Source organism: Elgaria multicarinata, chromosome 13 (assembly GCF_023053635.1).
Source record: "Elgaria multicarinata webbii isolate HBS135686 ecotype San Diego chromosome 13, rElgMul1.1.pri, whole genome shotgun sequence".
In the NCBI taxonomy this organism is placed as follows: Eukaryota; Metazoa; Chordata; class Lepidosauria; order Squamata; family Anguidae; genus Elgaria; species Elgaria multicarinata.
In genome coordinates, this window is record NC_086183.1 from 33911025 (window position 1) to 33924092 (window position 13068).

Sequence of the window (13068 nt, forward strand, 5' to 3'; positions counted from 1 at the left end):
CCTAGATGGACAAAGGGTCTGACTCAGCATAAGGCAGCTTCCAATATCCCTACAAGAGCTTTACCTCTGAAAGAACCAGGAAGGCCCGAGTTCAAATCCACACTTAGCCATGATACTCACTGGGATACCTTTAGCCTGTCAGTCTCTCGCAGTGTGACCTACCTTACTGGGCTGTTGTGATGATAAAATGGAGTGGAGGAGTTCCACGTATGCCACTCTGAGCTGAGCTCCTTGAAGGCATATAAAAGTAATGAATAAACTAGTAAATAAATAGTCCCAGATGGCTCAAGTAAGCAAGACAAGTTACACATTGCTGCAGAAAGCAAAAACAGCAACAACAACATCTCAAGGGCTCTAAGCACTCTGCCCAGGACTTACAGTGGGATTTTTTCCCAGTTACTCATACGATAATCAAGCGGGCACCCAGCATCACCCATTTCTACAGAACAGACTGGAACCGCTTCACAGTCATTTCCAGGAAACCCAGGGAGTGTAGTTTAGCCACGGCTGGCATAGACCAGGAGCTGCTTTGGAGGGGGCTTCTGGGGGTCAGCAGAACTGTGGATCGGAGAGGGAGGGGCTGTGGAGTTGTTGTGCAGGCCAGGAGAGGGCACATGATATCTGGTCCCCACCCCCAAAGTTGGAATGTTTTCTTAGCTGAGATCCCAAAACTCCATCAGCCTCTGGGACATCCTGCCAGGGAGCAGAGGATTTTGCATCAATCTCCAGGGGAGACTGGTGACCCTGATGGCAGTGGGGCGGTGTTAACCCCAAGATCCGGTCTTTAATTGTTGCCGCCCCTACAAGTGCTTGGGGACAGTTCAAAAGCCATGCAAACATCATCCCAACCAGATAAACACTCCCTCATTCTTGCATAGCCATCCCTCTGCTTCTGTGTGCTCTGGCCATGCGCCACAAGAGTGGAGAGATCCCCCCCCCAAATCCCCTAGATTTCTTCCGCAGCACACTGGGCTGTTTGCTCTCAGGCGGCGCATGGACAATCCGAAATGCCACCTCTTAGCACACCGGCCCTCCTGGTGCCAGGGCCCTCTTCTACCTGTCCGACATGCCAGGAATTCCTGCCAGAGAAGTATTATTAACCAGTCTCTTTTCAGTCCAAACAGGCGCAGAACCGCCCGCACACACAAAGGCTGCTGAGAATTATTCAACTTAATGTCAGCATTAATCACCCAGGAGCTAACGACGCATTGATGGGATTAGTAATTTTCCCCCCGACATGTAATTCAATTAAACACCTCCACTTGTTTCTTTCTTTTTTTCATTTAAATAAATTAAATCTTTCCCATCTGATGACAAAATACCGAGGTAGAGGTAAGGCGAAAGAGAGGAGGAAGAGGAGGAGGGAGGGAGGAACAGGACAGAGGTTAGACTGGGCAGGGGGTTCAGGGTTGTGCTGCTGGCTGAGGATGATTTGGCGGGCGTCAGGTTGGGAAAGTCTGGCTGGATCTCATCGGGGCTGCAAACACCTGGGCACAGGCATCACTGCTGCTCCATTGGAGGGATGACACCTATGTACCTGAAGGTGCCCCAATGCATCTGTGGGAAACTCCCTGGGCACAGCTGTGCTGCTGGCGGGGTTTTGCCCATGGTGTCGGGGGAAGGAACATGCGAGGGTGTCTCAGGACAGTCTTGGATCCACAGGATCCAAAGTCCCCTTGTTCCCTCCTGAAAGGGTCAAGAACCATGCCAGAGTTGGCATAGTTAATTCTTTCATAGAATCGCAGAGTTGGAAGGGGCCTACAAGGCCATCGAGTCGAACCCCCTGTTCAATGCAGGAACAGCCCACCCTAAAGCATCCCTGACAGGTGGTAGTCCAGCTGCCTCTTGAAGGCCTCTAGTGTGGGAGAGCCCACCACCTCCCTAGGTCACTGGTTCCATTGTCGTACTGCTCTAACAGTCAGGAAGTTTTTCCTGATGTCCATCCAGAATCTGGCTTCCTTTAACTTGAGCCCGTTATTCCGTGTCCTGCGCTCTGGGAGGATCGAGAAGAGATCCTGGCCCTCATCTGTGTGACAACCCTTCAAGTGTTTGAAGAGTGCTCTCGTGCCTCCCCTCAATCCTCTCTTCTCCAGGCTAAACATGCCCAGTTCTCTCAGTCTCTCTTCATAGGGCTTTGTTTCCAGACCCCTGATCATCCTGGTTGCCCTCCTCTGAACACGCTCCAGCTTGTCTGCGTCCTTCTTGAATTGTGGAGCCCAGAACTGGACGCAATGCTCTAGATGAGGCCTAACCAGGGCGTGTCAATTGGTGTCAATAGGAGAAACCAGGCTGGGGGTGGGGGTGGACATTGTACAGGGAACAATTCAGAAAACTCTACCTGCTTCCTCCTGCCCCGGCGGGATCAGTCTTGCAAGGCTCTGACCTGGATTCACCCCACCCACCCACTGCATTCCCCCCACAGCTCCATAGGGTTGCTCCCCATCCCCAATTCTTGTCAGACTGTGGCCGAGGCAGGCTTTATGGCTCCAACGCCAAGCCAGGCTTTTTCTCTCCCTCTCCTGCCGCCCTCCACCGCTTTGCTTAACATCCATCCTGATGAAGAGTCCTGCAGAGCTCAAAAGCCTGCTCACTGTTTTCCAAGTATTTCTCCTTACCACAGAAAGGTTGCCAGGGTGGGTGGGAGGCCAGGATCACAGCTGAATGACAGCCACACTGGAATTAAAACAGTATCAAATGGGTACTAGGGATGGACGGATTTTGTTAAACCTCTTTTCCTGTGTTTCACAGATTGTCACATGCCTTTTGTTCTGCCATCTATTCATTGGCAAAATCAATGCCAGAGTGCCTTCGTATTAACGTACATCAGCATAAATGTGCATTAGCATTAATGTGCATGTGCAAACACCCCCATAAAAGTTTTTTTTTTAAAAAAAGTCTGCAAATATGCAGAATCTGCATGACTAAGAAAAACCTGGTCCACAGTGCAATCTGTAGGTTGGATTAGTAATCTGTACTCTTTTGAATCCATTGTGGATTTCTCCAACATCCCTGATGGGTAGTCTGGGATCCCGTTTTATGGACGGTTCCCTTTTGGTTGGGAAATTATGAGAATTTTCTGTCCATACTGCATTTTTCTTTAAAAAAACACACCAAAAACCTGAAGCTTCCTTTGATGTTCCTTCAAGATGTTTCAATTTCTGTGGCCTGTGGGATATAATCAAGCTGGCTGCTTCTCCTCTTCCCTGCACTGAAGATAATTTGTGACTCAACCTTATTCACAGACGGCAGAAAACTACTTAGCAGTGGCTCTCAAAAAATCAACTGAAGCTTGTCCAGAGACATAAAACTATTAGGTGGGAAATATGAAATGGGTGTATAAATTACCTCCCTTCACATTCGAATGCAGGAGACAGGCTGCCCGTGGTTTTGCCATGGTGCGGCTGGTCACGTGTGGCAACCAATGGCCCGACGAGGAAGCCCATCAGCTCCTTGTTCACTGTCCCCCACAAAATTGGACCAATTTGCAAAGCGCATCAGCTGTTACTTCCTATTCACTGGGTCCCACAATGGCGGCAAAACCTGTTTGCTGATTAGAGGTGAGAATTAGAAGGGGCTAAAGGGACAATGTTTAAGCAAGCGTAATTGGCTCAGTGGTGCTCCGCCATCAGCAGCTATGGAGGATAAAAGGGATGGGAATTAATTGAGACACAGGGACTCGCACCAGGAAAGAGAGAGAGAGAGAGAGAGAAAGGAGGATGCATTAATGGTTCGTGTTACATGTGATAACGTGGACCGTTCAGCAGTGGCCTCCATTAAAAGGCTCATCTTAGACTCGGAAAAAATGCAGATCTGATGCTTGTGAACTTGCAGGTATTTTCATACTGGGGTTTGGCGAAGGGAAATGGCTACTGATAAATGGTAGCGCTGAAACCTTTATGTGATTAATTTGTTAGATTTGTTGAGGCGGTGTTAAAACACTGCTTTAGTCAACTAAAATGATGTTACCCAATTAATCAAGCAACACATTTTTTAAAAAATCAATTATTTTTTAATATAAGTATGAATCAAAACAGCAGAAGCCAAGCAGCGCCCCAGAAGAGGCATTCTCCCACCACCACATCTCACACTGAAAGGGAAGGCCCTTCCTCTAAGCAAGGAAAGAAAGCTTTTTTTCCAAAGTGATTCTTTTTGTCATAAGTCAACTTGTGTTAGAATCATAGAATAGTAGAGTTGGAAGGGGCCTCTAAGACCATCGAGTCCAACCCCTTGCTCCATGCAGGAATCCACCTTAAAGCATCCCTGAAAGATGGTTGTCCAGCTGCCTCTTGAAGGCCTCTAGTGTGGGAGAGCCCACAACCTCCCTAGGTAACTGGTCCCATTGTTGTACTGCTCTTACAGTCAGGAAGTTTTTCCTGATGTCCAGCTGGAATCTGGCTTCCTGTCACTTGAGCCCGTTATTCCATGTCCTGCACTCTGGGAGGATCGAGAAGAGATCCTGGCCCTCCTCTGTGTGACAACCTTTCAAGTATTGGAATTTATTTATTTATTTATTTATTACATTTTTATACAGCCCAATAGCCGAAGCTCTCTGGGCGGTTCACAAAAATTAAAACCATCATAAAACAACCAACAAGTTAAAAAACACAAATACAAAATACAATATAAAAAGCACAACCAGGATAAAACCACGCAGCAAAATTGATATAAGGTTAAAATACAGAGTTAAAACAGTATAATTTAAGTTAAAATTAAGTGTTAAAATACTGAGTGAATAAAAAGGTCTTCAGCTGGCGACGAAAGGAGTACAGTGTAGACGCCAGGCGGACCTCTCTGGGGAGCTCATTCCACAACCGGGGTGCCACAGCGGAGAAAGCCTTCCTCCTAGTAGCCACCTGCCTCACTTCCTTTGGCAGGGGCTCACGGAGAAGGGCCCCTGTAGATGATCTTAAGGTCCAGACAGGTACATATGGGAGGAGGCGTTCCTTCAAATAACCTGGCCCCAAACCGTTTAGGGCTTTAAATGTCAATACTAGCACTTTGAATCGGGCCCGGACCTGGACTGGCAGCCAATGAAGTTGTAAAAGGACTGGCGTGATGTGATCTCACTGGCCAGTCCCTCTTAGTAAACGGGCTGCCCTGTTTTGTACCAGCTGAAGCTTCCGGACCGTTTTCAAAGGCAGCCCCACGTATAACGCATTGCAGTAATCCAAGCGAGAGGTGATCAGAGCATGGATCACTGTAGCTAGGCTATCACTGTCCAGATTGCTTTCATCATGTCTCCCCTCAATCTTCTCTCCTCCAGGCTAAACATGCCCAGTTGTTTCAGTCTCTCCCCACTATTATTAGGTTGATTTAGTCAAATGTATTCATAAATTAAAATGCATTAGATTCATTGAGAAAGATTTATCTCATTGGGTGCTAGACCTAACAGGACAGGAGAACAATGGTCCGCTAACCACAAAGCCCCCAACTGTCCACCTTATGTGATATAAACAACACACACAAGGCCCACAAGCAAATCAGAGGCACTCTGCTACAAAAAAGAGCCTGCAGAGAGATTCTGGGAGCGGGTTGAGGGTCAAGTCGTTACGTACTTCGACATGCTCAAGGCTCAGCAGCAGGACTAAGGCCGCTCAGCGCCTGGACAGGAGGGTCCACTCTGAACACCACATAGGAAAGAGCGGTGTAAATTGAGGCAATGCCTGTTGTTGTGTCCAGTGCATCGTCTTTCCTTATTTTCTGGGATCTGTTTTCGGAGCCTGAGGATGTGGACAAGACACTTACATCTGCACGTTCCAATTATTATTATTATTATTATTATTTATTTATTTATTTATTACCCGCCTCTCCCTCTGGATCGAGGCAGGGAATAACACCAAAAACAATATAATACATAAAATTTGTTAAAAGAGCATATAAAACCAATACAATATTAAAATAACAACCATGCTCCCTCCACCCCTGCCCATCACGGCTTATGCAAGCTAGTCTGGGTGGAGGGCTTTTAACTACTGGGCCATGGACAAAGTGAAGTTATTGTCATTCAAAGCCCTCGCGTAGACATACCCAGGCAATCCTTGGGATTATCGGGAAAAGCCTTGCTGATGATTCCAAAATTTACTGGTCCTTGTCTTCTTCTTCTTCTTCTTTTTGGTATTTGGAAGTTTTTTGTGTTGTGCTTGGATATTGTATTTTAAATATATTTTTAATATTTATTGCAAATCGCTGAGGAATTTTATATTTAGCAGTATATACATGTCATAAAGAAATTTATTTATTTATTACATTTTTATACTGCCCAATAGCTGAAGCTCTCTGGGCGGTTCACAAAAATTAAAACCATGAGGAACATGATAAAACAACCAATAATCTAAAAACACAAATACAATATAAAAAGCACAACCAGGATAAAACCACACAGCAGAAATTGATATAGGATTAAAATACAGAATTAAAACAGCAAAATTTAAATTTAAGTTAAATTAGGTATTAAAATACTGAGAAAATAAAAAGGTCTTCAGCTGGCGATGGAAAGAAAACAATGTAGGTGCCAAGCGAACCTCTCTGGGGAGCTCGTTCCACAGCCGGGGTGCCACAATTGAGAAGGCCCTGCTCCTGGTAGCCACCTGCCTCACTTCCTTTGGCAGGGGCTCATGGAGAAGGGCCCCTGTGGATGATCTTAAGGTTCGGGCAGGCACATAAGGGAGGAGGCATTCCTTCAAATAACCTGGCCCCAAGCTGTTTAGGGCTTTGAATGTTAGTACCAACACTTTGGTACTAACATTCAAGAGGCAGCTGGACAACCATCTGTCAGGGATGCTTTAGGGTGGATTCCTGCATTGAGCAGGGGGTTGGACTTGATGGCCTTGTAGGCCCCTTCCAACTCTGCTATTCTATGATTCTATGATTAAATGTCAATGCTGTGGATTGCAGATAGGGGTGAAAGGAGAAGAACTCAGGCCATCGGAAGCAGTCAGCACAAATGTGTAATATGCCCCACCCTGCCCTGGTCTCTTCTCCTTGAGCCTCTTTCTCTAAGAACCTTGTGTTCCTTGCTGCCCAACTTGTATTTACAACCAGACAGGGTGGGAGGGAAGGTCTGCATCCCTTTATTATAAAATAGGAGACAAATCCCCTCTGACACCTTCCCTGGCCTTGGGGTCGGAGACCTTCTGTGTACTCTGGAGACCAGAGTCCCAACTCATTTCTTCCCCCACATTCCAGAGTTTGTAAACCAGCAGCACCTGCTCCCACGCCCTCCACAATGTTAGGCTCTAGTATGTTATACTTTATTTCTGTAACATATTTTGGCCAAAAGGCCCCCAAAACAGCTCTCTCTCTCTCTCTCTCTCTCTCTCTCTCTCTCTCTCTCTCTCTCTCTCTCTCTCTCTCTCACACACACACACACACACACACACAAACAATTCTACACAAACAATATCCAACTATACGAAGTGCAAGTTTGCAGCAGAAATATCACAACAATATTCATCAATATCATCCAGACTTGCAGCTACGAGCCAAAACTCTTTGATTAGAGGCAGTTCAGCAGAACGCTCAGAAAGGAAAAAGGCTCCAGAAAATATTCAAAATATAAGAATAAGGTTTTCAGCGTCAGCTCCTGAAGAAAGATTATTTCTAATCCGAAACATCAAGCATTCTAGACACAGACAAGAATTACTAAAGATTTTAATCATTTTTCTCGGCACCAGAGCTAGTCTCTCAATCCACGCTTGCTTTTAAAGTCTCAACTTGAGCGGGGAGGGGAAGCAGGTGGCAGAGCTCACCCTTGGGGGTACAGCGTGCCCCTCGCTCTCCACGCCAGAACTTTTAGCAGAGATAGAAAACAGCAGCAGTGGCAGGAGGGAAGAAGTTGTGGGGCTTACATTCCTCTCTCTCTCTCTCTCTCTGCTCTAGGTCTTATATAGAGAAAGTTCTCCAACCTGATGCCCTCCAGATGTTCTGGACTACAACCCCCATCAGTCCTAGCCAGCATAAACCATGTTTGTGGGAGTTGTAGTCTAAAACACCTGGAAGCCACCAGGTTGGGGGAGACTGCAGAAAAGAATCCCTTTAATCTCCCCACTCCGAAAACTGGGGGTGGGGAGGGGGAGTATTGAAGGAACTCTCGACTGTTGCGAAGCTGTTCACAAAGTTGCAGTTCTCACGTGACGCGGAGAATAGGTGAACACGTATCTCCTGGCGACAACGGTCCTCCAGGGAATGGAAGCCCCGCCTACCTGGCAGGTAAATACAGAAACGAAGCTAAAATGGAGGAGAAAGTTCTGCATCTATTTTTGGAAACGAAGAGATTCAGTCTCCGTAGAGACTGTCAAAAATTGCCATTGCCGACTATATTTCAAGTCGTCATGGCGGGGTATTGGGAAAAGTTTTCAATTAGCAATAATCGCGCCTCGGATTAACCTCATTGGCTACGATACTGCCACTGCGCAAAGCTACCGAAGGCTTCGGCCGGCGCCGGGGCCCTCCCGCCGGAGCCTTTCCCACGTTAGGGCGAGCCAACGCGGGCCGCGGGTCCGAACGCAGGCAGAAGAGGCACCCAAGCCCCGCGGGGACGCGTGTCTTCCGCTCCCGGTCCTGACGGAGATTTCTCCGCTTTTTTTCCGGTTTGGCGCGACCAGCTCACCGCAAGGCACTCTGGGAGCCCTATGCAGATTTAGAGAGGCGCGTCATTCGTTCTGCCTGCGTCCAATCGCCCCGGCGGGGTGGGCGGAGTCAGGGCTGTGGTGATGAATGAATGACGCAGTAGAGAAAGGGGTGGAGCGAAGGCGGCAGAGTAAGGCGAGAAGGCGGAGGGGAGGGTTACGAGGTAAACGAGCCAATCACGATAATGGAATTGGAATGGGGCGGAGATTAGAGCCCCTCCCCTTTTAATATTGCACTTTCTTTCTTCTTTTTTTGCAAGGGGAGGGTGAAAAAGAAGAGGAGTTTCTAACACAAATCCCCCCCCCGATTTGCTTGTTTCTTGTTTTGCATCCTCTTTGTTTTGCAATCGTTGGTTCCTCGTTGCCCCAACTGATCATTGCTGCAACAAGAAGTTGCAACATGAAGATGTGCACGGCTCTGTACAAGGCAGGGCAGCAGCGGCGCAGGGCCTCTTGCCCGGGCTGCCAAAGAAAGCAACGCGGCTACTAAGGCGGCGGCCTCAGGGCTGGTGCTACCATAGAGGCCACAAAGGTGGCCGCCTAGAACGCCAAGTTTTTTGGGGTGGGGGTGATGGCTGAACCCAATTCCTCAGCAAAGCAAGGAACAACCAATAAGCCTCTCTTACTCCAGAGTAGGGATGTATAAGAATTCCATTTTGGGCTGAAATCTCCACAATTTTTTCTGCTTCAGCCCTGGATTTCGTTCTGTTTCTCCCTACTGGCATCAACTCAATCTGTAGCGACTCAATCCAATATGTGGATTCCGTTATTTTTAATGACCTCAATTTACACAAATAAGATATGTGGGGTGGAAGCATTGTAATTTTCACAAACAGAGTCTTTTTTTTTTTACACAAAAAAACCCCACCCGTGTCAATTTCATTCTCCTCTTCAGCTTCTCCACCTCTTTTCACTGAACGGAGGATGAAATTGACTAGTTCTTTGACAAGTACTGAATATGGCTCTGCTGGTGGTCTAAACCAAGTAGTGTGTGCCCTTGATGAAAATGACAAGGATAGTTACAAGAGGGGAATATGCCTGGGGGGAGGGGGGCTACAAAGCAGACTTGCGATCATGTGGACTAGAGCAATATTTCCAATATTTAAAAAAATCAAACCACAAGTTAAAAGATCCCTCCCTCTCCGCCAAAAAGATCCAATTTGCATTTTGTGAAAATCATAGGACCTGCTACTGTCCCATCACATCTTACCGGAACAGAAACACTGGAATCCCATCAGGCTTAAATGGAACAGAATCCCCAGCATCTCACAACTCTGCTCCAGAGTAGTAAGTCCTTGAGACCTGGAAACCACAGCTTCAGCTTCCAATAAGGATGACCTTGAAGCATGCGCGTTTCGCCAGGATTAGGAGGGGGGCTGCCTCCTCAACTCCCAAGGGAAATACACACCTGGGCTGTGGGAGAACTGGCAGGTGGGGGTGGGGGAAGTGGAGCCAGAATAGAAATGTTCCAAATTGGAAAGATTAGATACGCAATAGCTGGGTGAAGGTGGGGGCACAGTTCTCTGCCTTGTACTTATTGAAAACGGGGTGGAGGGAAAGAGAGATAAACATTTCTAATGTTGTGAAAGTGCTCCCCAAGTTAGACCTCCACTTGGATCAGGATTACAAGAGGGGTAACCAGGCAGCCACATCAGGGAGGCCCAGGGCTTCTGCCCAACATGGCCAGATCACACCTAGAAACTGAAGGAAGGGGAAACACCAGATTTGTAACTCTTTCCTATTTCTCAGGAAACTCCCAAGAAGTTTCATAATGGAGAACTGGAGATTTTGTTCTGATATATGTACTGCTCTAGTTCCCCGCTCACGAGTTCTTAATGTATGTTAATGTGATTTTTATCTTTATATTCCAACTGTGTTCATTATTTTAATTTTACTTTATATTATCCATTTTAACCTATTTAACTTGTTTATTTTAGCTTATCTTTTTACTTGTTTTTATTACATTGAATTGTGGGGGCTTATCGCTTTTAGCTATAAAGATTTCATTCATTCATTCATTCGTTCAGCATCTCCCGCTGTACCTGAGGGCAGCAGGATAGCTTCAGGGTTATCAGTGCACCCCACCTGGCACACAGCTCTCTCCTTTTCACTGCTGCCTCCCGGCATCTGCCACCTGGGGTAAGCACTTCCCTCTGCCTCATAGTAGGGCTGGCCCTATCCATCACTTTGAGTTGGAAAGAGAACGCAGGTGTCCAGTTCCAAGAATCCAGATTATCTGCTGTACCAGAGTCCAGGGAGCAGAGTGAAGGCCTGCCACTGTCTCTATAGCCTGTGGTTCAAAAGAGTGGTAGAGCCCAACAGTTGGAAAGCGAAAGGCTTTGATGTAGAGCAGTCTTCCCCAACCCCAGTAGCCTCCAGATGTGCTGCACTACAACTCCCACAATCCTCAGCCAGCACCATGCTGATGCAAATCTGGGCATAGGAAGCAACAGGACTCCTGGGCCCCTTGTTCCAGCAGCAGTCAGGGAGGAGAAATAGACCAGTTAGAAGAAGAAGTGCAAGGTGGAGACGTGTGGGAAAGAAAACCGTGACCTTTAGGATTCATAGTGCAGCTAGAAATCCGCAGGCCCAGTGGAAAAAGGGTCACCTGCCCCGCCCCTTAAACACGCATCAGGCTTTATCAACCATGCAGGCCTTCTTTGGGTACACCCAGCTTGTCTCTTTCCCACCGTTATCTCCCTCTGCGACCTTGGACCCCAGCCCTTGGCCTTGGCTCTAGGCCCTCCCAAGCTCTATATAAAACCGCTCTCCTTTCTTAAGGTCTGAAACGTGTCCTTCCTGCACCACTGCTGTTAAGATGAGAGCCTCACCGTGTCTCCTCCTCCTGCTCCTTGCTGGGGCATGGGCCCAGTGCCCAGTCCCCGCTGACCTCAAGAACCCGGACGGCACCAAGATCTGCGCCCAGCTCTACACGGACGACAGCCCCTACTACGACCAGTGCTGTGGTGGGGTCGTTGCTGTGGTTCAGCCCAATGAAGATCAGCCCTACATGCCATCGACTTTGAACAACAAGGTCTCTTCGCTGGTGGTGGGCCAACGCTGCGAACTCACGGTGTGGTCCTCAAAGGCCAAAGGAGGAAAGACCCGCAAGTTTAAAGCCGCGGCGTTCCCTCGGCTCCAAGAATACAGGAAGGGGCTGTTTGGGAACTGGGATAACTCCATCTCTGCCTACTACTGCAAGTGCACCTGAGAAGGCCAATCCAGAGATGAGTGAGGCACGAGGGACGCCTGCTGCATCCGTCCATGGCAACATGACCTCGTCACCACCGCACCACCTGATCGCCTGTTCCAGCTAAGGAGGCATCATCCCCCATTGCCTCCTCCATGAAGTCACCGCTTTGCCACAGCAGATCCTGGGCTACCTGCTTCCCAGAATCCCAACTTCCTCTCATGCGCCACAGCAAACTCCGGCATCCTGGAAGATCTCATTGTCCAAGCAGAATGCAGTACACCAGCAGCCATCCCTGCTATGGCAAAGAATCCATCCGGGCCGCCTGCGAACCCGAGCACGGCGGTGCCACGCAAAAGCCAGACATCAACAAGTGACTTTATTCTCCCCACTTGCAATGACAATGGGAAATGAATATGCTCCATCTGAAGGCAGCCTCTCCCCCAATCCTGAAGGCCTGCAGGTTTGTCACCTTGCTTGAAAGATTTGTTCCCTCTGATGTTTTAAGATCTTCCACGTCCCGCTTTGTTCTCAGCGTTTTTAAGACAGGCATTCCATCTTCAAAGCCGTTCCCTCTCCTCGTTGCTTCCCTGAGATCCACTTTGCGGCAAAATGTTCCCTCCGTCTCATCTCGGCTGTTATTGTCGTGCCTTGCCATGATAAACGTAATTAAAAGCAAAGGAACACGACTTTCGAAATGTGTTGTTGGGGGGAGGGGTTGTAGCTCAAGGTCAGCGAATGATGGGTTGCTTTTATTTTTGCCTCTTGTAAACATTTAATTGGAAAGGGCTTTCAGCAACCCGAGAGCAGAATACAATAATCCCCACCAAGCAAATTGTTTTCAATTTACTCCTTTCCTTAGAGGCATCTCCAAACTTGGCAGGACCCTACAGGGGGGAAAAGGGGAGGCGTGATACTGCAGGATGCCGCTTGGGCCAAGATTCATCACTTCTTGGTTTTGAATGCCAGAGATCAGCCTTTGAACTTGGGGGAAGAACCAACAGGGATGGGCACCTCGGCGTGTCTTTCCTTCAAAGCCAGCTCCAATATACTTGGAGTTATATGTGCCATGTTTCCATCTACTTCCAATATACTTGGAGTTATATGTGCCACGTTTCCATCTCAGTGGCTGTGGCACCTGCAACTCCCCTGGAGGAGATGGAGCACTCAGTTCTCCCCCCGCCCCGCTGCCCGCCCCCCACACGTCCACCTCGCACCACCCAAAAAGCAAGTATTTCCCAGGAACTGCCT

General features: G+C 48.0%; 1 protein-coding gene and 1 non-coding gene across 2 annotated transcripts; one reads left to right on the forward strand and one right to left on the reverse strand.

Moving 5' to 3' along the window:
* Positions 1–8278: 8278 nt before the first annotated feature.
* LOC134408531 (U4 spliceosomal RNA) lies at positions 8279–8419 on the reverse strand. The gene has a single exon (XR_010026105.1). It is a non-coding gene; the product is annotated as a U4 spliceosomal RNA (small nuclear RNA).
* A 3004-nt stretch (positions 8420–11423) lies between these two features.
* Positions 11424–12506, forward strand: SYCN (syncollin). The gene has a single exon (XM_063140132.1). It carries the CDS (start codon positions 11446–11448, stop codon positions 11836–11838), a length of 393 nt encoding a protein of 130 aa, XP_062996202.1. The 5' UTR covers positions 11424–11445; the 3' UTR covers positions 11839–12506.
* Positions 12507–13068: the final 562 nt, after the last annotated feature.

Coding starts and splice junctions, on each gene's coding strand:
- SYCN (XM_063140132.1), top strand. CDS start 11,446: ATGAGAGCCTCACCGTGTCTCCTCCTCCTGCTCCTTGCTGGGGCATGG.